The 25,677-nt window shown below is 42.3% G+C and overlaps 1 protein-coding gene across 1 annotated transcript in view; it reads left to right on the top strand.

Annotated features, from left to right (window-relative positions):
- b3glcta (beta 3-glucosyltransferase a) overlaps positions 1 to 25,677 on the top strand; it is a 50,359-nt gene that overhangs the window by 18,535 nt on the left and 6,147 nt on the right. Inside the window, exons 4-11 of the mRNA XM_027028852.2 lie at positions 8,107 to 8,216; positions 16,376 to 16,452; positions 16,906 to 17,017; positions 17,710 to 17,846; positions 18,066 to 18,129; positions 19,196 to 19,327; positions 21,258 to 21,327; positions 23,385 to 23,498. Of these exons, the coding sequence (XP_026884653.2) occupies positions 8,107 to 8,216; positions 16,376 to 16,452; positions 16,906 to 17,017; positions 17,710 to 17,846; positions 18,066 to 18,129; positions 19,196 to 19,327; positions 21,258 to 21,327; positions 23,385 to 23,498 (816 nt within the window). The remainder of the gene's footprint in view (positions 1 to 8,106; positions 8,217 to 16,375; positions 16,453 to 16,905; positions 17,018 to 17,709; positions 17,847 to 18,065; positions 18,130 to 19,195; positions 19,328 to 21,257; positions 21,328 to 23,384; positions 23,499 to 25,677) is intronic.

The following is a 25,677-nucleotide window of genomic DNA, read 5'->3' as shown; positions in this document are numbered from 1 at the left end:
GCGTGAAGGCCACTGAACCCAGTGATTCCCCAAGAGCAGTGTGTATGAGACAGTGCCCACGGCATGCCAGGCACGTGGCAGGCACAAGCACATCTCCTGCACCATATCCCAGCATCTCCTAGAAGCTGCAGTACCTACCAGCTCATCGGGCCAGCACAACTCGGCACCGTTACCATAACTGTGGCATTTGTGACTTTGACTTGGAATTTTGGTCTTTTATTTCAGAGTTGGTTCTTTTTCCTTTCACCCAGTCCAGCAGGGTGGCAGATCTGCAATAAAAACCAGGCTGAAATGAGTAAGATGGAGCATACCCGCTAGGTACCAGATCTTTATGTAAATGTCAGTCTGTCAAACTGCAGAGTTCCTCTCCAAGTGTCCTTGAATGTGATTCCAATGTTATTTCTTGCTGCCATCAGATTGAAACTAGGCTTCACAGCACTCCTGTTTAACACCTTGTGCTGGAATAGCTGCTGTATGCTTACCCCCATAGAGGAGTGCATCTAATAATGTTTCTGAAAAAAGTTGGAGAAGTCTACAGTTTATTCACTTCGCTATGCTGGCTGATTTTGTCTTAACTCCCATGTTATTTAAAGAGTAGCGCATCTATTAATGTTTCAAGAAAAGTTTGAGAAGTCTTCACTCTGACTACTTTATGGGATCATTATTCTTGGCTTCACAAATTGAATGTGGAGCAGGGAGCTCCCAAAGGTTTTAAAATCCCAGGATTCAGAAACCAACGTAAATGCAAATGCCATCAAGCAGTGATGTGGTGGCCCCACACGGTTAAGAGAGAGTCATCTGCACTCTAATCCTTATGATGGGGTTCAGAACATTTCAACAGGTTTATGAACTACTTGAGACAAAATCTATAATCTAATATATAAATCTTAAACAGAAAAAGAGATTACAGAAGTGTGGTAGACATTTCTCAGGTGCTGTAGGTGACGTGTGTGAGAAATGTAACAGAAATGAGAGAACTATCATGTAAATGTGATGCTCAAAATCATAAATAAGTCTGTGTGTGCGCTGGAATGCTAATTCTTGGATGATAATTCTGGTTTCCTATTGTTAGCACGCTTGCTAACATTTGCCATTACGACCTATGTCTGAGAACAGATTAGACCATTTAATCTGCTGTCAGACAGCGAGCCCGCTGAGCTTTGTGTGCCCCTGTTGTCCGGCACCGGTGGGCCCATACTGACCAAGATCAGCAACGTGCCTCGCTGCTCATCATAGCAGAAGGAGGAGTGGCATGTTGAGCTATGGATCCCATCCAGAGCTCACCTTATAAAATATCTCGCTCACTTGGCACAGGTGTTGTGTGTTTTCACTGGGGTGCTCCGTGTAATGCACCTGTTTCTCTGTGTTCAGTTTCCAGATGTCTCTTTACATCAGAGCAGAGTTTATTTTTGGAACAAGGACATAACTATGAATCATGAAAAACAGCCTACGGTGAAGCCAGGAAATAAGGGCTGTTTTTGTTTCCTCAAAAGATTTTAACCTGGTCCTAAACCAAAAAGCAGAATCAAGATTTAGTTTCAAGACTACATTTCATATTGCATCCAGAAATTAATGCAAGGAGTTCTTCTTTAGATGCAGATGTGGTTGGGTTATTACTGCTGGTACCTTTAGTGCACTATATGAGCTAAATCCCTTTAGACTTTAGATATGATTACAGATGTAATTAAGAGCTGTGCGTGCTATTGTTCTGAGCCGCAGTATTGTCAGAGTGCCCGTGTGTCATCACGCCAAGGTATTACAAATCTTGTTGGTTCCTGCTAGCCAGAGAGGGAGCTGACAGGAGCTGTCTGCGAGCTAGCCAGCGACGTGCGAAGCGGCACAGGCCAGTCAAACACGTTTTGGCTGACTATACGTCTTCATCCCAGCAACGTTGGAGAACCTGACAGGATCGTGTGTCCATGTCCTCATCTAGGGCAAGAAGCAGGCAGGCAGACCTTCTCTCCTGAATCAATCCAGTGCCATTCAGATATTCTTGGCCCGCCTGAGAAATCCTTGGCTTTTAGTATCTGAGCTGCCAACATTATGTTGACTCGATTCAAATCCCTGAAGCAGCGGGCTGATGAGGAGACTTTGGGATTTGGGGGTCTGTTGAACAACAGCAAGTTCAGCGCTGGGTCCCGGGTGCAGCATTGAAGGCTTACAGCTGCTTTCAACAATCATTACGCTCATTAGCTGAGTTGTCTGCGGGGTCAGGGACTTTGATTATAAGTGCAATTTAAATCTCAAGCTTCCTCGTCTAGCTTCAGGTGTTGAATCCAGCGTGGGTCTCTGCTGAGAATCGTAATGAGCTTATTCTCCTTCCCCCGCCCCCCCCATACAGCTTCTGGGAGAGAGTTCCTACCCCTCTTTCTGTTGCTCTTCTCACACACTCCCTCTCTCTCTCTCTCTCTCTCCCTCCCTCTCTGTCTCTCAGCTTCCCTCCTTATGAAAAACCACTGAGGGATATTTATGACACTGACCTTTACAGCCCAGAGCCTATTGATCTGTGTGGTAAGCAATTAAAATAAGGCAGTATGAATATGAGATTGAGGTGCCGAAATTTCTTTGCACAGAACAACAATAACAAAAACCAGTGCAGCATCACCTTTCAACTGAGTCATAGTTTTCTTGATCGTGGTTTAAATAAAGGCTGCATGGATAATTCCCTTTTGATTGGTGGCTTTTTTAGCCTATACATTTCTCATGTCTTTTTTCCTGCTTGCCATCAGGCTCTTTCATGCTTCCCCTTGCATCCTGTATTTCTCTCTTCTTTTCTCTCCCTCCTTCTTCATTCTGAACGGAAAGAATTGGACCGAGTTGAGCAGCTTTGCGTAGACAGGGGGATAACTCCAAATCGCTGCATCTACAGCGATACAATGATATGAGTCACTGGAGCACAGCCGTCTCAACATTGCAACAATCTGCATTAAGCCCTGGGTGCGCTCTCCTCACCCATGGAAATGAGCTATCGACATCCTCCCTTGTCTTCCCCAGATTGACTGCCACTGAGAGCCTGGCTTTCTCGCTGACACTCATTGCGTTCCTCAGCTGTGTAATAGCTTCTCGCGTGCAACTCTGCCACTGACAGAAAGGCTGTGATAGCACCGTACAGTTACAACAGAATTCTATGATTGTGCTTTGATGGCGATTAACTGTGATTGTGCTTTGCAGATTTCCATCCCTGTGACCGTAAACACAGGAAGTGTCTGTGGTTCGCCAAGTCCATGTAGGCGTCTGTGATTCGTCTGCTTTAATGGCTGATACCGGTCAGGTCGTGGTCAGCCCTCCGGAAATCCCTGTGATTTGTTCGACTGCTGATTTTGCAGGTTTTGTAATTAGAATTGCAGAAATGCTATGCTTTGGCCTTGTGAGGTTAGCTAATTGGAGAAACTAAAATTATAATTGTGATAAAGATACGATTAACTTATTAGCTCCCCCAGGCAGTACTATATTTTTCAGGCTACATGCTGGTCAGAGTTGTGCAGAGAAGTTGAGACGTTGCTAGTCTTTTTTTTTTCCACTTGTATGGTCATTGCCTTTCCATCTGGGAAGTTTTGAAATAACTCTAGCTGGCTACCATTTTCTTGGAGCACTTGCACTCATATTTCAGATATCCATCTTCATTCCAGCACACTGTCATCCTGAACGGACACAGTCAGTGGCATCAACACAGTCTCAGGAAGAATGAGAGGTGATTGTCACTTATGTCCACCCCAACAAGGTTTTGTGCCCTGTGGCACAACACATACACACACCAAAAAAAAAAACACATACAGGTTCATGGACAGCCTCTCTTGTTTAATGGAATTCAATATGGTATGTGCGGAAACATTCTCAGTCCCCCCGGATTGATTGCTCCTGCATTCCCTTTAGTCTCTGCAGGGCTAGAGGGGTGTCAGGGCCATAATTAGGGTTGAAACAGACCAGAAATGCGCGAGCCGCATAAAGACAACAGGAGATTTCCCCCCCCACTTGTCACCTATACACAAGGTGTGGATGAAATGGTTGGCGCGGGAGGAGTAGTTAAATGTCACATCCTGCTGTCTCCACTGCTGCCCTCACGGATGGTCCTTAATTGGTCCTGTTGCGGTGACCTGTGGAGGATATGCAGAAGTAACCGGAAGGATGGTGGGGGGCAGGTTGAGTGTCCTTGTTTTGTAGTACGGCGTTCTTCATTGGACAGCCTCAAACGTTTATTGATTTGAGTTGGGAGGAGATGTAAGTGCCTGCATGCTAGATGTTCAGAGCTAAGTGATGCTGTGTGAGCACTTTAGCACACTGTCCTAAATGGAGAAATGGCCTCTGACAATACAGCAATAGTACCGCAACTAGCCGTTTCCCAGTATCGGAACAGTGGATAATTATCTGGGAGGCAGTCACAAGGCTTCCAGTTTTCATCATAACATTTTTTTATTTTTTTTACACTGGACCTCCCCTGTCTTGCGTGCAAGGCTGGATGGTGACAGAGCTGACAGGTGGTGCTAGGTGGAGCAGGATGGATGGGAGTGCTTTACATGAGCTTGCAGGGTTTCACAAAGTCTACTAGCAGCATCTTCTCAATGACACCTGGAAGCAAAACAGCCAGTTCAACCTCTGTCCTTTCATCTTCATTTCCCACAAATATACAAAGCCTGCGTCTGTTTCAGGTGTGCTGTTCATGCAAACGCACGCACACATACCTGGCTGTGTTCTTTCAGATTGCCATATGGTGACTGTGTAGTTAAATAAATAAATAAACAAATAAATTCTGTTAGGGGGGTTTGTGGGTCTGAAGGAGAAGAGAGATGCTTTATATGAGGAGAGCATCAGAAATGACTGGAGCTCAATTCTCCTGTGTCCCATTCTAAGCAATACATCTCTGAGCAGATAGATTCAGTGCTTTTATCTATGGAGTCACCCCTTTGGTGGAATACAGAGTGGAGGGGGGAGGGCAAGAATGGAGAGAGGGAAGAACAGAGAGCGATTGGGGGGGGGGGGGGGGTACAGGAGCAGAGACCAAAGGTTGGACAGACAGATGAAATAAGGCAGAGGGACCAAGACAGAGTGACAGAGAGGGTAGAGAAAGTCAGACAGACAACAAAAGAGATCTGCTACTGAGAGAGAGGGAGAGAGAAGGAGGGAGAGCAAAAGAGAGAGAAAGTTTGTAAGTAAGTAAAGCATCCAGCAGACTCATGCTTCATGGCTCTGTAATTGGACAATGCCTGGCTAAATAAATCATGTGCCCTGCTGGCCTGACCTATACCATATTCCCAGCTCAATCTCGCTGGTCACCTCACCCTCTTTCTCCCTCTGTTGCGATGTGATTGGCTCTTTCAGCCAAAGGGCTTTGCAGAGATTGCAGAGATCCTCTCCTGTTTTGTCACTGGCTGCCAAGGCACTGCTCTGAAGGCGCGCTCTATAATTCAGTAGATTTATTGATTGCTTACTTTGCCTGCAATGACGAGCTGTTGGCTCACGGGCATCTGGAACTTAAAGAGGTGATCGCGGCTCTGAGCTAAAAGGGGAGACGGGTCACAGGTGGAGGAGGGCTTTCAGGACGAGCAAGCCTCTGCCTCCAGCATCTGATCCGATGTTTGATGATTAATCGAAAGTCGTTATGCGCTGAGGGCAGAGCAGTTAAACTCACCCTCAATTAGTTTCTTTATTTATATCCCACTCTGTGCTTACCATATGACGTCACAGTCGCAATAGAGGACAACGAGAGATTGGCAAGATGATTATCAGACGCTCTTGTTCCAGTTGCACTGGAAAAACAGACACGGTTCACTGGGGTTGAAGGGCAAGGGAAAGTGGAAACGCAGCTACGGCTTTAAATACATACACTCAAAGCTTGTGTACCACTTACAAACACACACACACACACACACACACACACACACACACACACACACACTATCTCACTCTCTTCCACACGCACACTGCTACTTCTTAGATAAGCTCATCCAAACTATTCCTAACATCGGGGCGGGCCATGTCCGGCTGGAGGGGTCAGCCTCTGTGATTAAGGACACTGACCTGATCACACAAGCTCCGAAGACATCAGCCGTTCCCTGCTCGGTCGACCACCGTGCCGTCTCCCACGCGCTCCGCGGGTGTGGTGGACGTTCCCGTGAAACCTCCTCCGCCGCATACATCACCTCATTTTCTACGCGCGAAGCCTGATTTCATGGCCCCGCCTTTTCAGAAACCGGTTTTGGCAGGGAGAGAAGCTCTTGCTTGTTCGTCGCCGTAAACGAAGTGCATGGCTCACTTTGCAATTCATTTTTTCCTGTTACCTCTATTTCGTACATAGACTTGAAACGGCTAATTAAAACTTGTCACAGGGTGCTGGCTGGAGTCTTCCACCTTGGCCTGCCCGTGTTTCGGCCATGAATGGTCGATGAGTGTGAGTGCAGACATAACATACTGAAGTGGCAGAGCAGTTTGGAGTGGGTTCATCAAAAACATGGGTGTGATTGAATTTTACAGGGCAGTGAACCACACTGCCCAGCTTATTGAGGAGTGAACTCTACAGAATATTCTAGCCACTTGTATCTAAAACATTTTTAAAGGGCACTTCATTTTTGAGAGTAAACCGCATGTTTTGCAGATGCTTATTTTTTGCTGGATGGACTGTGGTCTGCACATCCTGACTTTAGGGGTGACCATCTGAACAAAGTGTGACCTGCTGTAGTCATATGGCGTGGGAAGACATAGGCTTGTTAAAACCTTGCACTCACTCACTGTATGTTTTAGAACTCAATATCATAGTACTGTTTTCAGTTCGAGGTTTTACATAACAATAATAATAATAATAATAATAAAAATATAGGAGTGTAATGAAGGTTTCTGATAAGAGTATAGACTATTTTTGAGATGCTTAGTGACTTTTTTTTATTGTTTTATTTACTTTCTTGTATTTTATGTATTGTGACATTTCTTCTAACAAGCTGGCTTGAGCAGAATTTCAGTATGGGTGCAGCCTGGTTGATTTGAAGGCACAAAGTTTGGTTTGAGTTCATTTCCAGCTCCATGCTGCTACAAGTTTAAAGGTTATCAAAAATGTTTTTGTTGTTTGTTTGTTTTTTTGTTGTTGTTATTTCGCCACCGTGCAGGGTTAGTGCTGAATATAGAGTTTATTTTATGGTTCCAATAACTAAAGGACTTTTGGGAAATGTCACAGATTTTCCTCGGTGTAATGTTATAACAACCTCAGATTACAATCCTGTCACAGTGTCACACCATCACGCCGTCCGGACATTTTCCCAGACATACATCACAGCAACATCAGCACTTAAAATCAGCCAGGGATTTTGAATTTAATCTGCTTGAAAGTTGTTTACAGTGGAACTTCACACCAGGCTTTCGACGTGTAATCGAGACATCTTTCTTACTTGTCAGCTGTGTTAGCTTTCCTTAATTAAAATGCAGCACATCTCAAAGGTGAGACGAATCATGAAACTGCATCAGAGATGTATTGACAGACCTCGAGTACCCTTTTGGCTGGAAGACTCAGTAAAAATTTTGGCATTTTGGCATGTCATTCAGCCTTAATAAGGACAGATGTGTCATAAGCTTACTCAGCCCTTTCCTTCAGTTCTTGCTGACAGGGACCAACAACCCAGTCCACTGCACCATGTTTTTTCTAGGTTTTAAATAAATGAGGGCGAAATTGTAAGTCTTGTAAACCTGGCAGTTAATTCGGTTACTTTGATGTGAATACCATTAAAATGGGCTGAAGTGTTACTAATGGTGATCGCTTAATGCAGAAAAGTGGAAATATAATTTAAGATGAGTTCATTTTTCTGTTTCATTATCATTTCGAATGGACATCATGATAAACAAAGAAGAGCCGAGTTATAAATGCAGGGGGAGAGTGCAGAGGATGCAACTTTATTGCAGGATTTTACTGGACTCTGAAAGGTGGTGCAGTGTGTCCTCTTCCAAATGTGCAGATCTGTGTTCATGTATTCTAGCTTTCCTTGGTTCTTGTGTTTAAAGGCCTGAGGGAGGCTAGGCACATATTTTGTAATTTTGCGTTGACTCTTGCATTTTGTGTGTGTGTGTGTGTGTGTGTGTGTGTGTGTGTGTGTGTGTGTGTGTGCGTGCGCGCGTGCGTTCCTGCAGGCCTGAGGGAGGTGGTATTTGTAATCCAGAGTCAGAGGAACTCTTTCCATGTGCAACGGGCAAAAAGACTCCAAGCAGACCTGCTCCAGCAGACAGAGGTGCTTCAAGAGGTACAGTCACTCTATATCCTTGCTATATTTATAAATGCTTTTTTACCCACTTTCGTTAATACCTTTGGCTGCAACAAATTGAATTCCACTCGTAAAGCTGAGTTCATGCACCCCCCCCCCCCCCCCCCCACACACACACACACACACTGGGATTAATGCCGAGATCACTGTGTTTCTCTGCGTTTCTGGTCAAAACACGCCCACAGTATGTAAATATTTCAGTTCCGGGTGGGTACACCTACAGCGGGCATGAATCGCACAACTCTCAGGATGTCATGCAGTGAACTGCTTCAGAAAACTGACTGGTGTTTCCTCGTGCACTGTGAGATGCTGCTCACATGATCCTGTCGCTGTGCCAGATATACATGACAAACATCAAGTCAGACCTTCATAACAATTGAATATGCCGTGTGACTGGAACTCCTCCCGGGGAGTTCTTTAGCCATTCCTTTTAATGTTCATCAATATCTGAAATGAATCTGTTTTTCCTTAGTCATTATCTTCTTTTTAAAAAATAAGAAAAATGTACTTATGAAAAAGAATATGTTGACATTGCTGATCCAGTCTAATATTTAAAAATATTTAGAGATTTTCTGTCCTAATTTTTGTGTGCACGCGTGTCCGTGCATTGTGTGTGTGTGTGTGTGTGTGTGTGTGCGCGGAAGAGAAGCAAATGCAAGTCTCCAACTTAAGCGTTTCATGAGAGTGAGGAAAACGAACATAAAAGTGCAATAACCACAACAAAACAAGCCAGGCTTAAATAGGCTTAAATAAGGATCAGCATGATGGGATAATAACCCCAGGTGGTGAGGGTGAGGAAGCGGAACACACCACCTGAGGAAGTCATACACACAAAACACTGACAAGTGAGAACACAACAGAAACAGAAACAAAGTACACATGCTCACCGCCACCGATTGCCAGTGGCTGTCCGGAGGGAGTTTATAAAGCACCATGTCAGATGCTTTATAAACATCCCTGCTCTGTGTAGAAATCTCTCTACTTAGAAAAGCACATGACAAAATGTTTATTTGCTCTCTACAATTATATGGCATTAATAGTCCAGTGCCCAAAGCTGTGATATTTCCAATGTTAGAAACTAGATTCACAAATAAAAGACTGATCCATGCCTCGAGTAGGGTCAAACCTCAAGTATGGCACAGCTTGAAACACCATGCTTCAAGTCTCATGGAAGACAAGCATCAAGACTATTCTCTGTCCTGGTTCCCAGATGGTGGAATGAACTTCCACAGTCTTCAAACAGACTGAAGATCCAACTATTCGTGGAATATTCAAATGACCACTGGACCTTGCTGCTATGCTGAGTAACTGAAACTCTAGTACTTATTGTAGGGTATTGTGCATTGCACTTATTGTTGTCTGTTATAGATCTTATGTGTTTTGCACTTCTAGCCATCAGTATTGATCCCTGTATTTCCACAGCATTCTAGTTCACTGGTATCTTGAACTCTAACCTACTGTACTGGCAAGGATACATTCTATGAGTAAATGACAAAGCACTTTTGTAAGTCGCTCTGGAGAAGAGTGTCTGCCAAGTACTGTAAATGTACATACGAACTGCACTCACGTATGGTGTATCCAGAGGTTGTCCCTGTATACCTTCCAGTTCTAAAAACCCGAAAAGATAAGATACAACACACCCAGAGCATATTTCCAATTCAGAGTTCCCTCCATCTCCCATAATCTCTCCCAAACAGATTAACCCACCTCTTCTTCATCTGCCCATGATCTCTCCCAGAATAACCAACCCCTTCATCTCCCCATGGTCTCTCCCAGATTAACCAACCCCTTCTTCATCTCCCATAATCTCTCCCAGACAGATTAACCCACCACTTCATCTCCCCATGATCACTCCCAAACGGATTAACCCACCTCTTCATCTAACCATGATCTCTCCCAAACAGATTAAACCACCTCTTCATTTCCCCATGATCACTCCCAGAATAACCAGTCCCTTCTTCATCTCCCCATGATCTCTCCCAGATTAACCAACCCCTTCATCTCCCATGGTCTCTCCCAGAAAGATTAACCCACAACTTCATCTCCCCATGATCTCTCCCAAACAGATTAAACCACCTCTTTTTCATCCGCTATTTCTTTTCACCTCTCTACAGTTTCCTAGATTCCCCTTTTATGCATGTTTTCTTTATTTCTTTCCATTTTGTCAATTTTTTCTTCACCCCAAAAAGAATACGGCATACTTTCACAAACCTTTCATGGAGTGTGATTGAGTTATGTAACAGCAGTTTATTCTGATCTCAGTCAGCCACCTACCAGTGCCGTTATTCTCCAAACGTTGGTTCCTCAGACTAGTAGGGGGCATTTCTTATGACTAATGAGTGTAGATCAGATTTACTTGTTAGGTTTCTCTCATAGCAGAGTCACAGGGCAGAAGTCCCTTGAAGACTTGTCAAGTGTTAATGCCCTAAAACTTCTCTGCTGACTTAACTGTACTTTCAAAACAGCAGCTCCTGACAAGACCCATAACTCTTAAACCGTGCTTAATTTGATCAAATCAATAACATTGAAGCTACCACCTTCCACTTCTACTGAGGAAATCTATACCAAAATCCCTGCTTAGAATAGCAATGGTTCACCAGTGTAAATTGGATTCAAGTTGAAGTCCCAGTTGTACCATCTACTGTCTTTGGCCTGACTAGCTGTGTTGGGCAGAATCTTTTCCTCCATTGCTATGTGTGAAATTAAAATCTGATTTACCAAGCCCACAATAAAATGGTGGAATATGTCAAATCAAGGCTAGAGTACAAAATGTGTATTTTACTGCAGTTTGTAGGAAACTTCAGTAGAGCCCCGAAGCCACATGTCTGGTGAAGAAATTTCCATGCAAAACTGGTAATTACCCAAACATTGGTTACACGAACAAAATATGTGATCAGCCATGCTTCTAATATCTCCACACATGTGTGCGTGTGAGGGTGGGTGGATGTGCACCTGGTTAAATGCATATGTATATAGGAGAGAAGCACATTTTTCCATGTAGATGGTACAACAACCAGATGTTTACACTTGCACACTAATTACATATAAAGGACACTTGCTTTTCTTACCAAATGCCCAAAATTAAATGAGAAAGGCTTAGTGCATCTAGCAGGGTTCTCACTAGTTGTGGAATTTCCAAAATATCATGGAATTTTAAAAAGTCTACTCCAGAAAGTCAGGGGTTTTAATCATTTTTGGAGGGTTCAAGTCATCGAATATCAAGGGATTGTGTTTGTACCATCTTTAGTAGCCATTTATCAAAATGTTATATTTTCATGTAATTCCCATAATTTTCACATCATTTTGTGAGTGGTTGCTATGGTTACTTGATGTTTCACGCCTATTTAAGGCGACCTATTTTTCTGTTCATTGCAGGTCATGAAAAATCAGCTTTTTAAGTCAGTGAAAATCAGGGAAGTTGACATTTGACTTGGAGTGGAACTCTGATCTGGCCAATAGTGCACTCCTGCGAGCACCGTGAGGCTCTCATCTGTGGCGTGTCAAAAAAGCCACCCCTGGAAACACCCAGTTTACACTGCAGTGGTGCTCAGCTTGCCTCACCACACTGTTAAGAGTAGAATATCCACAGATTTCTTGTCTTTGCATTTTCCTTCCGTAAGTCTGTAAAAGGTCTGAACCTGAACATAAATACTTAATAATACCCTAATAAAACAACATTTGGTAATGGGGGAATACAAACATTTGTGACAGAATTCCTGTCGATGCTTTGATGCGTCAGTCCAGTCCTCTCAGTAATTCTTTAAAAATTAGTCACGAATTTGACTGCCAAAAATGTTCAGAGTAATTGTATGAGATTTGGGGCATTTAACTGATTCATAACCCATTCTGTTATGCACTGGATTCTGTAGGGGAGCTAGATACTTAGCCATGTTTTCTATGAGGCTTTTAAATCAGCCAATTTTTAAATCAACACAAGAGTGGCCTACTTTTTTGAGTTATTAATCCTTTATTCAGTACCCAAACAATTTGAGCTCATTCCAGAAAGCATTAGATCAAGTGATTACATTGTAGGTGGCAAAAACTTTGTGAGCACTTAGCAGAATGGGGGGTAAAAGCAATCATTCATCAGACTTCAGCATGTGTTAGACTATTTGGGTTTGGTCCAAATGTAGAATGATGGGCAACCTGGCCCCAAGACTCCTCACATCTGTGTAACTGAAAGTAGCTGTATCAGTGGAAATGACTTGATTGCTGAGGGAACCAACAGATAGAGATGCATCATTAATGTGTGTATCACATAGTTTTTCTATTGGTAAATGACTGCTTATAATCCTCGTAATGATATGGCTGTTTCAGAGGTTCCATAGAATGCATTAATTCAGTATTTAAATTGTTTTCTAATGTATGTGACTAAGGTATGTGACTTTGGTTGGGTGAAACATGCCCAGATGTAGTTTTACACGGCAATTAACAACCCTATGATTTGGTCCTAGAATGAAACAAGCCATTCTCAAGAAGCTCTCAAACAAACTGATTTTAAAAGATTGCCTATATGAATGGCCAGATGACAATCAATTACACTTCAGTGGCGAAACTAATGTTGGCTAGAAGGAGCGAGTTAGCTATAGAGCAGATATCTCTAAGCAGCTAGTTAGCTTCTGAGTTTTGTTGAAATATAAATTAGAAATTTACAAATTTTTACATCTTTACAAAGATGCATCTTGTAAATTTATATGACAACAGATTAGTTCTTTGAATGGAACACTGGAGAATAAAATCAACCTCTGTGTAAATAATCTAGGTCGTCCCTAACTCTATTTAGTTCTATGTATTTAAGATATGCGAGTTATTGGAGCGTACTAATAGCTAACGTTACATTACCTAAATTAGCTTACTGTATGTCAGTTTCATGTACCATGTGTCAGCTCAATGGCACCTTGTACCATGTGCCATGTATCAGTTCAGTGGCACCTTGTACCATGAAACAGATCAATGGAACCTTGTACCATGTACTATGTATCAATTCAATGACACCTTGTACCATGTATCGGTACAATGGAACCTTGCACCATGTACTACCATGTATCAGTTCAATGGAACCTTGCACCATGTACTACCATGTATCAGTTCAATGGCACCTTGTACAATGTGCCATGTATCAGTTCAGTGGCACCTTGTACAATGTGCCATGTATCAGTTCAGTGGCACCTTGTACAATGTGCCATGTATCAGTTCAGTAGCACCTTGTACAATGTGCCATGTATCAGTTCAGTGGCACCTTGCACCATGAATCAGTTCGATGTCACCTTGTACCATGAATCAGTTCAATGGCACCTTGTACCATGTGCCATGTATCAGTTCAGTGGCACCTTGGACCATGTCCCATGTATCAGTTCAATGACACCTTTAAGGTTTTAACAGTTAATAAATCGGTCAAAGAACACATTTCTTGTCCCTGTTTAGGGATGACTGTAATACATAAACCTTGCTGTAATTTCTAGATATTGTTAATTATTATATTGCAAGAGTTCATATTGCCTTTAAATTCCTATTGCCTTTGAATTCATATTGCATATGGCTATTGCTGTAAGTCTCTTGGTCTATTTGGAAATACTGAATTGCTGATCACTGAAGCACCGGAGGAGCTGATTTGACATTCATATTCCCTGCATATAAACTGCCACAAGATGTCAGCACCAGTGTGGAAAAGAACCAATGGCTTGTAATCTTGATGAATAATCTCTATCCACACAGATCTTGACATGCTATCTGAGGCTTCCTTTACTGGGCTAGTGTTGTGCGATTCTACAGTTTCACCTTAAAATACTTTATATCCCTGGTAATGGAAGGATAATTAGAAGTTATAGAAAATAATTTCTTGTCATATTTATTTTTTTATGTAAAGACTTATTTTACAGTCCTAAAGAAAATGCTTGGACCCCTACTTTGACTTGGCATTTTTTTATTATTAGTTGCTCTTGTTCGACTTCATTTTCTCAGTAGTGACACTGGTGTGCTTCCAGGCTTACAATCATCTGGGACAAAATATAAATACTAACGCTGCTACTCATTAACAGTATTCAGTTTGCACTTCGGAATAATAACAGCGTGACAAAGCCACAATGAATCTCCAACATTTGCCACTGTACGGAAACTTCTCGCTCGAGTACTTGCAGCACTTGGTCTGTTCAGATGTGCCCCACTCTAGTTAACAAACCGGCATTTAGTCTCCTTTAGACTACACTGACGTGAATAGCGGCTGATCGATGGGAGGATGCTTCCAACACCAGGGGGCCACCGTGAGCGTGACTGGCCTAACTGAGCAACAAGACAGCACATAAGGGAGATTAATGGTGTTTGGTTTTTTTGTTTGGTTTTTTTTTGGCATGTCAGCTGCACAAATAAACCCCATATTTGAAAACAAAAATAAATAAGTTTAAAAACTATACTAATCTAAACATGGACAAAAAGGCAGATTGAACAAAAGAGTGTTTATCTATTATAAACTGTATCCATCATAAAGTTCATAATAGGCTATGTAACAATGAACATGGGCAAAGATTTAGGTTTCCAGTAAGTACCTGGACTGAAAGAGCTGGTCTGATGCATGCTGTGGGATAAACAGGCTCGTGCCCAGCACAATTTAGTCTGTACTTTGTAAAAGTGGTTCATGGGCACACTTGCTTTGATTGCACCGTGATTGGATACTGTTTGTGATTGGAAATGCTATTGTAATTGAGTCTCATAACCTTTTGATATTTGGTATTGTTTGAATACCTAATGAGATCCTTAATTACACTGAGTTTGGCTCAGTCTTCAAATGTACAGCAGATTTCACTACACACTGTTTGGTTGGTCTCTGCAGAGGACACCAACATGTTGGCAAACCACTGCCTCAGCTTTCATAGCCAAGAACAGTCCCGGTTTTCCTGTGTAAATGTCATACTGGTGAAACTGGAGATGGAAGTTAGTGAGCCACGTCAAGGGAAAAGACTCTCACTGCATGAAAACCTTAACGGTGTTTTGACGGAGTGCTAGTAAACCATTCAAACCAGAACAAAACAATAAAAAAAAAAAACACCTAACCAACAAGCTGAACAGATCAAGGTTCTTTTATGTCATCCCATAGGTATTTAGGAACCTTTTTGGCTGCATATAGTTCCGTCAGGCAGGCAGTTCAGACCTATCAAGTGACATAAGGCCTTGTGTCACATGGCAGCAGCTCAGGTGTGCTAATTACTAACTTCCCATACAGACAACTGGATGGAGCATGATTGAAGTTGCATGCCGTGCCATTTCCTGTTCCCGCAAACGGCAGGGTCTTGCTGACCTTCGCCTTCATCCTCTTCGCCATTCTCATTCCCAGAATTGACTCAACGTAGAAGTCACTCTCTGAAACAGTACTTATTCTCTTGTGAACCTGTGGTAAAAATGAAAGATTTCAGATTTCAGATTACATCAAGTAAATCCAAACTACTTTGCAGTGCAATAGTATCTTTGAAAATTAACACAACTCCAAACTAAAGTCTAGAAACTTGCTACTGGTACATTTTAGCATTAGTATATATTATGCCTTTTTAAGCCAGGGTTATTTTCCCTCTCGGGATGATCTTAAAACAGCTAAGCAATGTTCTTTACTGATCATCTTGTGATTTGTTTGTTCCAACACAAAACCATCACTAAGGATTGATTGCTTAAGCTCTTAGTTCAACCGCTCATAAAAGGGAAATGAGACAATATGCACTAAGGGGATACTGAGCATTACTGCCTAAAGCCGAGATACTCCCGTCTGTTAACCCACCATCTGCTACTGACATGCATGCACAGTATTTCTACCTCTTTTTCAGTTGTATATACATTTATTAAGCAAGTTCATCGTGAGAGTGATGAAAGTTCATGAAAGTGACTGTCAGTGCTTGATGACTTGAAGTTCATTCTAATTTAATGAAATTGGACTAAATCTGTCTCCTCACAAGACAAATGAAGCCATATATTAAGGGCATTTCAGTGGAACGTCATGTCAGTTGAAGCTGTGATGCTATTTCTTTTTCTCACTGACACGGTACGTCAGATGTGCGAGAATTTGTAAATCGGGAGTAAGCAAACCTAACAGCCATCTGTGTAGACTCGGGCTTTCTGCTCCTCTGCTTCTCTGACGGTGACTCATCCATTTTCAGAGGCCACCTGCCGTCCTGCTGCTACACGCTCTCTCAGACAGCGAGGGAGACTGGAGCATTCTGCCCCTGCTACCCTAGTGAGTTTCCCTGTGCCAGCCACGCCCTCAGAGGCACAAAGACCCACTGCATAGGTTCACCATACAGCTCTGTCCACTTGGGTTATGTTTTGCTATTAGAAAAGCAGTATTGATTTATTTCCATTAGTACATAATTATTCCAATCTTTTTTTCTTTTTTTGTATGTGGTTGAATCCTTCCTACGTGTTGATCTCATCCAGTTAAACAAGCAATCATTAATGGCTACAGACTCTAAACCTTCACTCTTGTAACTATATACCTTTCATATGTAGTTAAGTGGGATAAGTGATCCAAACATAAGCATCTGCTCATTTAGATTTATGCAGTAGTAGCCCCAAACATTAGTGTTCTCCAGTGTCCTCACTAGTCTTAATCAGTTTGGATCCAGCCTGGGGTGTTTGGCTGTCTCAGCTCTGATGGATTAGGGTTCCAGCGAGCATGTTTGTTTTTCAGTTTTTCCTCTCACTTTGGGAGGAACTCCTCGTGGCTTATGTTTCTGGAAGAGGAGACCAACGTAAACGTGGAAAAACTTCACAGTGTCCTCAAGAAGTTTGACCGTAGAAAAGTAAGTGGAGGTGTTTTGTAAAATGAATGGTTTGTTTTGCTCCTGAGGTCTTAGTTTAATTTACCTGTATCCTAATTATAGTTCAACATGAAGAGGATATTGAATATTGGAGAGAATATTGAATTTGTCTATTCTTAGTTCAGTCTGAGTTTTCTCTTTTGATTAGTGGTATTAGTGGTACTGCTTGAAACACTGGTATAATCTCAGAGATCCAAAACTTCAGCTCAACTGAGATTCAAGTCTATGAATCTGAAAGGCAAGCTAAGGGTGATGGTAGCTAAGACATGTTGTCCATCAGTAAAAGGCTGTACATTGGGAGCTCTCTGAATGTACTTTCAGAACCTTTCTTCCACATCTCTGCTTGTGTTTGTGATGTTCTGTGTGAAGGCAGAGGTAGCGGTACAGGTAGTGCTAATCATCCTCCCATACAGCCACATTGATTTTAATTGCAAATCAGTTGTCTATAGATCAGTTTATCTGTTTTTCTGTGTTACATGTTTGATTTGAATATTTTACCTCACTGTCAACTCTTCCTACTCTGTTAGCTTCAAGAGGCGAACAGCAGATTTAGGCAGTCGTAGTGTTTTTTAGAGAAATGTCTTCACTGGAGGTCCTTTGTCCTCTTCAGAAGGGCATGTTCTCAGGCCTGCCATGGCTCACACCCTCACTGCTGCCACTTCCTGTGCCTGTAGGAGTGGTTTCTTGGCAAGCCGCTGCATGACGACGAGTCCACCATCATCCATCATTATGCCTTTTCTGAGAACCCGTCTGCTTTCGAGTACCCAGATTTCTCCGCTGGATGGGCTCTAAGCATCCCCCTTGTCCGAAGGTCAGCCCACGGGCCCCGCCGCCACCTGCCCCATCACGCCGTCTCTCGGGCGGAGTTATACTCTCACGTCCTGTGCTTTTGAGTCACTGGCGATGAATGGCAGTAGCTGTCTGCTGCAGATAGAAATGTGGGCTTGTTTGCCAGACTGAGAATTTACCTGCTAGATGTGCAGTGCTGATTTAATAAATGGTTTAACGGGTTGTGACTTTTACATTTCAGGCTTGCCAGTAAGGTACAAAAGGAACCCCTAAAGTCTGACTTCACCATAGACCTCAAACATGAGGTGAGGAGACCGGCTTCGTCATTTGAGTTGACATATTTATTTAGCTTAATATTGACTTAATTTGCTTAGCAATGTGCTCTTATAAATTGTTTATTGACATCAATAAGGGCACGTCACGTTTTATGAATGTGTGATAATTTCATAATTCAGAGGTGCTAACTGTTCCTGTGCTCTCACACACTCACTCCTGAGGATCTTGTCTCTTTCATTTCCTAAGGTTTTATAATCCCACAGCAGTGAGATCTGAAATCATGTTTCCAACTTGAGGACATTTTTTATCTGCATCCCCCCCCCCCTCTCTCTCTCTCTCTCTCTCTCTCTCCCTCTCTCTCTCTCTCTCTCTCTCTCTCTCTCTCCCTCTCTCTCTCTTTCCCTTTTTGTCCTTTTCCACTCACTCATTGTATCTTTTAGTCCTCTCTCAGAACTGAAATCTCTCACCCTCTTGCACACTCTCTCTGTTGTTGTCCATCTCTCATGTTCTCTGTCTGTCTGTGTCTGTCTCTCCCTTTATGCATCTTTTGTCCTGTCTCCATTCACTTATGTGCTGATCACTGCCTGCTTCAGAACATCTCTCTCTGGATGTGCTATGACAGTTGCATTTTCTTGCCTCTTGGATGCACATTAAAAGTCGATGAACATCCGTTTTCCTGCTGAAGTCTGAAACAAGAGTTGTAGAATGTAGTAAATGGCCTCCATAGTCAGATGGTATCTGGGCGTCTTACTGGTTTACCATGAACTTAGGAGCAGATACACTAAAAAATGCAATGTATAAACTAATTTAGTTACCTGTTTTAATTCTGCACGTTCATGAAGTCAGGTAAAGGCTAATATAATAACATGGAATAAAATCACAGCTAAATCTGGTCTTGGTCTGCAACCTTTTACATGTGACCCACTTTACATTTAACAGTTGTGAATTTTGGGTACATAGAATGAGAGTGGGGAGTGTTTGCAGTGTATTTGAGAATTGAGTCACTCACTTTTGCTGAAACAGGTCAAATCAGTTGTTTCCTGAGCAGTGTGATAAATCAGCATTACCAACGTAATGTCTGCCCTGTGCATCTAGGTGGCGCTGTACATCTGGGATGAGGGAAAAGGGCATAGACTGACGGCGGTTCCCGAGCTGTGTACTTTGCCAGAGCAGTCCACCAGATCCCAGCACTGTGCCACCACTGTTGGCGTCCGTCCACCACTGTGTGTAGGTAACCACAAGATCTGGCAACACCAGTCTGTCATCCTCACGGCAGCACGGCCTTAACTGGCAAGGACCGGATGTTGAGGCAGACCGACACAACCCTGTTAATGTTGCCTGTAGATGCAGCTTTATGGGTTTGTTTACATTATGAAAACATTTACTCTTGGGACATATTTCTTAGTTCCATATATCATAATTCAACAGGTATTGTTTTTAAAAAAAATTGTAAATTAACAAGATTTATGCATCACATTGGCAGTTAGGACGGCTGAAGAACAAATACTGTCACAGCCTGAAAACAGATTATTAGTTAGATTATTAGTTGGATTATTATCTGAACAATCAAATAACCAGCAGTTTGTTCTTTACAAAGACAGTGGTATGGGTTTGGCATTCTCCCACAAAGGCCTTTGTTTGTGTCTACTTCCTGGAGCGTTGGAAGGCTCTACACTCTGACAGCTGTCTCGTGATTGGTCCCCAGACCCGAACCTCATCCTGCCTTTGGAATGCTCTTTGATCTTCACAGGATTATTATTTTGCAACATGGTGGATGGGGGTGAAGAACCAAAAATTGTTTTAGGCTTCATGCTTTGGCAATCTTAGTTTTCAGGTTCCATTTGACATTCCTTATCGTGTATCTTATCATTTACTTTCAGGATCAGGGCTGCGTTATGAGAAACTTCATCCATTAAGGTCTCACTAGAGACAACACACCTTTGTCCTAATTGAAATATTACTCATGAAGTCTCCTCCAAACCTTTTTATTGCAGTAGAATAAAAAAAACACTTGACATTCTATTACAGTTACATGTCCCATTATTGTAAACACGTTTAACTCTCTTAGTGTTTACTCAATATGGCCTGGAAAAAAAAAAAAAAAGTCAGAGAGCGTCGGTCCTGCAGGTGCAAACACTTTGTTGATGAGGGAGGTCGGAGGAGAACAGGCAGACTGGTTCAAGCTGCCAGGAAGGCTACAGTAACTCAGATCACCATTGCAGTGATGGCAAGCTGAAAAGCATCTCAGCACATGTGACACATCAGACCGTGGAACAAATGGGCTATAATTGCAGAAAATTATGTCAAGTTGCACTGCTGTTAACCAAGAACGGGAATCTGAAGCTGTAGGGGGTGATAGGACGATTCTAGCACCTGTGACTGACAGGGGCCCTAATTCAAGTTTAGTGAAATTCTTTTTTTTGTTTTAGGTTCAGCTTTCTATAATAACCCACACTTTTAGAAACTAAATGGTGTGATTAAATGATGTCAGATCATACCTGTGCATGGCACCCGCCCCTCCCCCAGGGCAGCTGGAAGTCCAGTGGGAAGGGGGACCTGGAATTCCAGGTGTTGTGCTCAGAGCAAAGCTTCTGAACTGTTGCACCACAGATTGGTCTCCTCGTCTCACACCCTCACGCTGCTCACGACAGATGCGGCGGGTAATTCCGTTGAGAGCCGAGCTGGAGCACTTTCTAACAAACGGCTGCATGCACATGGGCGTGAACGGATGCACAAACAAAATAACCAGCAGTGGATAATTTGGCAAGCAAATGGGGTGGCACTTAGATTCCCATGTTCACACCTCTTTGATTTATTCTGAGCAGCGTGTGCTGAACATACTGCTCATTCTTTTTCTCGCTGTGTGTGTGTGTGTGTGTGTGTGTGTGTGTGTGTGTGTGTGTGTGTGTGCGCGTGCGTGTATGTGTGTGCGTGCGTTTCTCCACTGACACCGTGCAATGCTGAAGAAATGTTTGGAAATTTGTAGTGAATTGAGCTATGAGACCCTAGTCATCACTAAAAGAATAGTACATAAAGAAACGAAAACCTAGTGTTGTGTTGCCCTGATGACAGCTGTCAGGAGGTGCATGACAATGTGTGTCCCCTGGGTCAGAAGTGTGTGCATATCATAACACATAGGATGTCTTTTTCACACTAGGGTGAGCCCGTCAAAAGGGAAGACATATTTGTGGCTGTGAAAACGTGCAAGAAGTTCCACTTGGATAGAGGTGAGTTGCTTGGTTATTCGAGTGCCCTTTCCATGTTTAATAGTTATACCTCTCCTTTCAGATAAGGCTTTAGGTTCTTTAAGCCAGAGTTCAGAGTCACTGGCTGTTTAGTGCTATACAAAAATGTTTTGTAGCCAGTGATGTTGTGGTTATTGTTGGGGGGTTTTTTGTGTAATGTGAATTGTCTTTGTGTGGTCCTCCAAGTTTTTTATTTGGGTTTGGATTAACACTTGTATTATATGTGGTAGGTCATGTGGTATTATTTTTTTTAATGCTTTGTCTGTTAGATTTAATTTCTTGGGTTCGGTCCTTTCCACCTGTCGGTGCTAAATTCCAATGTATGCTGGCATAATAATTTCTGTTTCACTCAAGGAAAAATAAATAATGCAGACTTGAAAGTGACTTGAAGAGAATAGTTGGTCCAGTTCTCCACTGCAGGAGTTTTCAGGAGTTATTATGTAATAGCTCCACCTTTTTACATACTAGTGTTTGTAAATCTCCACCATTATATCCACACCACGCATTAATCAACATATGCACATTGATATTCAATACCTACACCACTTGGAGCTTTGTACAATTACAGTCCAAGAGAAGACTTATCTTTTTTTAAAAGACTTCATCTTACATAAGGTTGTTTTTCTCTACCATCCTGTACCTGGTGGAGAGATTATGTGCCTGACACAGAGGTCTGCAGAGGCTTACCAAGAATCCTTTGCAGAAGTCTGCAGAGGCCTCTACAGATCATTTTATAAAGATACGCAATCTCTATGATCCTTTATGATTTATGTTGTTCATATTTCTAATTCAATGTTAACACCTCTTTTCCCTATAAACACTCTTTGTATTACCTCATGCCTGTTTCAATACACAGTTAAATGACTGCTGGACATGCAATCGTTGCAGGAAATGAATTCGATTCACCCCTTTTAGGTGGAAGAGGTAGCATGTGTTTCTTGAGACTGAGGGTGAGGTATGCTTGGACTCTAATGGAGACCTTTACTGTTCCTGGCTCTTACTGGGAGCCTGGGAGGATACAGGGCATAGTGGGATGTCCTCCATATCTGTCTGTCTGTCTGTCTGTCTCTCTGTCTGTATCTTTATCTCTATATCTATCTATCTCTATCTCATATCACGGGTCTTTATGGCTGAAACGAGCAGTCATTCAGCACCACACGTTGTTCCTCCACTTAAAGTGGTGGTGCCTGTTTAGGGGGAAAGAACTAGGGTGGAAAATGGGAGGAGAGGTAAAAACTGGGTTTTTAATTACCTTGATAATCATAATGACCTACCTGAAATAGATAATTATGTAGCTACACGTTGAATAACTTTTAAGGGAAGTATTAGGAGGAACTTGAGATTGTCATGAATTTTATTTACATAGAACTTCAACCTCCAATGAGGCCATGTATAAATAGAAGCATAAGGTTGTGTTATTGGGAGTGTTGGTGCCTAGACTGGTTTCTTCAGAAATTACATTACTTCAGTTAACAGGAATTCCTGGACAGAAAAATTATATACTGTTTTTGTAAATTTTGAAGTCATATTATGAAGGCAGTACTGCTTTCCAGTACTGATATTGTTGTCCAAAGTAATAGGGATCATTTTTTAACCATGTCACATCAAGGGATCACTAATGTGTTTCAGTACCGGGTAAGGCGTATTGCAACTCCAATATAGAGCAATAAAATGACAATATAATAGCCACAGATTTCTTTCCCAAATTGCTCATGTCTGGTGCTTTAAAATATCTCCACATGCTTTTATTTTATTCCCCTGACTACAGACCTGCATGTCACCCAACTAAAACGAATAAAGTTGAAATTGCAGAATTCGGGGTATGATTTAAAGTACCTTGGGAGCAATGGTCATATGTCACAGTCATTGAGCCATGGAGCAGGAATTACAACAGACTAGTAAATCACCATGATTATCTGATCTAGAATAGAACCCAGCTGAGCACCTGTAAATCTTTGTGTGTGATCTAGTTGCTGTCGGCCCATGTATACCTGCAGCTTGCTGTGTGAGTGATGACTGATGGTCTCGTCCCACTGCAGTCCCTGTGGTGAAGAAGACGTGGGCGAAACAAGCCTCAAGTCTAGAGTATTACAGCGACCACGCTGATCCTTCGATACCAACCATCGATCTCGGCGTGCCCAACACAGACAGAGGTGAGATCTTTCCTTTGGCCATGAGCATGTGTACACATGGCCTGTTTTGGTTGCTGCTGGAATAGTGATTCCATGTGACTGGCATACCAGTTAGGTGGCCTCTGTCATGGTAAGGCAAGTTCAAGTGCGCAGTGCTTTTCATACACAGAGGTAATTCAAAGGGCTTTGCAAAAGACTTGCTACATATATAAATAAAAGAAATTGATTTAAACAGAAATTCTAAATAAGCTGGTAACTAAAAAAAATGTTAAAGTGCTAAAGGGGTTCAAATTGTAAAGTGTTAAAAGATGAAAATAAAGACAAATTAATAATCAAAAGAAAAAAAGGTACATTGTAGTTAGGTTTGTTATTAGATATGCATTGACTAGTCTTTGCGTTTTGTTGATGACCAAAGATGGGTGAAGAACAGTGTGACTTCCGAATAACAGTGAGTTATAATAATAACGAATAATCATGAGTTATTAAACACAGCACTAACATTTACTATCATCTAACGTTTGGTGCATGCAAGATGATTCCATGGAATAATTGCAGTGTAATTAAAGATGAAGAAGTAGTAAAAATTCCAGTCAAGTGCAGAAGGTTTCCAGGGAAACAGGAGAGGAGAGAGGTCCTTCGTCAGCTCTGCAATCTTCTAAAGGTCAAGAGGCTATATATGATATCTATCTGCATGTGCGTGGGTGTGTGTGTGAGTGTTTTGCTATTTAAGTGTTCCAGATGCTTCGTGTCTTTGGCTGTAACGGGTCATGTGCATTGAACAGTGGCATTTCCATTTGTAGCCACAGTGACGCTGCTCAGATTGACAAAAATACAGTATTCTCTCTCTTACAAGCCCTTGTATGGAGTCACCACAGAGGAAGTTTAGGCTTTGACCACCTCCTGACACAAAGTGGGAAATGACTCTCACTATACTGTAATGAGAAGGGTACCTTAGTTTGCATTCAGTTTTTTAAACCTGTGCACTTTTACAAGATAAACGTGTTGGTGCGCTTTTACCGTTTCTGTTTAGGACACCAGCTCTGCGAAAAGTCACTCTCAGTTCTGAATGAAAATGGTAACATGCAGTATCTAGGTTGCATTACTTCTAAGCATATTGCAGTAATGAAGACATCAATCTCTCTCAGCTGTCTCAGACAATATTTTTGCTCAGTAAATGATGATTTTTTTTTTTTCACTACTGCTGCTGACAAAACTGATGTGTTGAGCACACTGCAGGAGACTGCTTCTTAAGCTCTGTGGTTTCCAATCAGCCATAGTGCCATAATAGCAACACATAAAGGAGCTTTGCCTGGCACGTACTGTGCTGTGCTCCTTTTCTCCCGCTTTTTTCCCCTAGAGTCATGTGATTTCCCCTCTCAAAGTCATGTGGGGATGGCTGTGTACCTCTTGTCCTTCCCTGATTATTTGATTATTCATGAGCATGTAAATTCTTCTCCAAGGTCTGTAACTGAGGTCTGTAACTGTCTGCTTACAGTTGAGTGTCCAGCAGCTTCTCTGATCGCAGTGGCCAGTCCTTGCAGCAATACTGGTAACAGTGGGCTTCGGTTAAACCTGTGAGCAGTTTGATTCAACTAAAGGCCGCTGTAGTTGCCCGGCTTGGCACCCGAATACGGCCGCTAACTTAAATGTCACTTACACCATTCCAAAAACTTGGACTTTCCTATCACTCAAATTATTGAATCAGTAATAACTTTAAATGGTTGGCCCATATAGTGATTTATGACTGTCTGACTCTTTTGTGGGCATAAAAAATCTTTTATTACACACGACCACTACAGTAAAAGCAGTCACTAAGTGTCCATGGACGATGCCTTTCCTAGAGAAGCAGCCATGCTTGTCAAACTACATGGGCCCAGGCGCCGTAGACTGCATGAAGACGCCCGCTTATTGACATCCTGGTGTAGCAAGTTTCCCGGCCTGATCGGCAGTAATCTCAAGAGGTGAGATATCATCCTGCCCTGCCATCTCCATTAGTATGGCCTTTCTGAGAAGGTACTGAGGGCAAATTCATCACTTCCGCTAGAGGCGGTCACTGTGCGGAAGTTCGTGGTGCATTCTGATGTGGGTCTAGTGCCTGGTTTCAAGTCGAGAAACTGCACTCTACCCTTCTTCCCCTCTGGGATAATTGTGGACGGCTTTGAAAAGGTAAAGGTAATGGTCTAGGCTAGCTCTCTACTTC

This window comes from Electrophorus electricus, chromosome 15, assembly GCF_013358815.1.
Source record: "Electrophorus electricus isolate fEleEle1 chromosome 15, fEleEle1.pri, whole genome shotgun sequence".
Lineage (NCBI taxonomy): Eukaryota > Metazoa > Chordata > Actinopteri > Gymnotiformes > Gymnotidae > Electrophorus > Electrophorus electricus.
The sequence above is the reverse complement of the archived record's forward strand: the minus strand, read 5'-3'. Positions and strand labels throughout refer to the sequence as shown.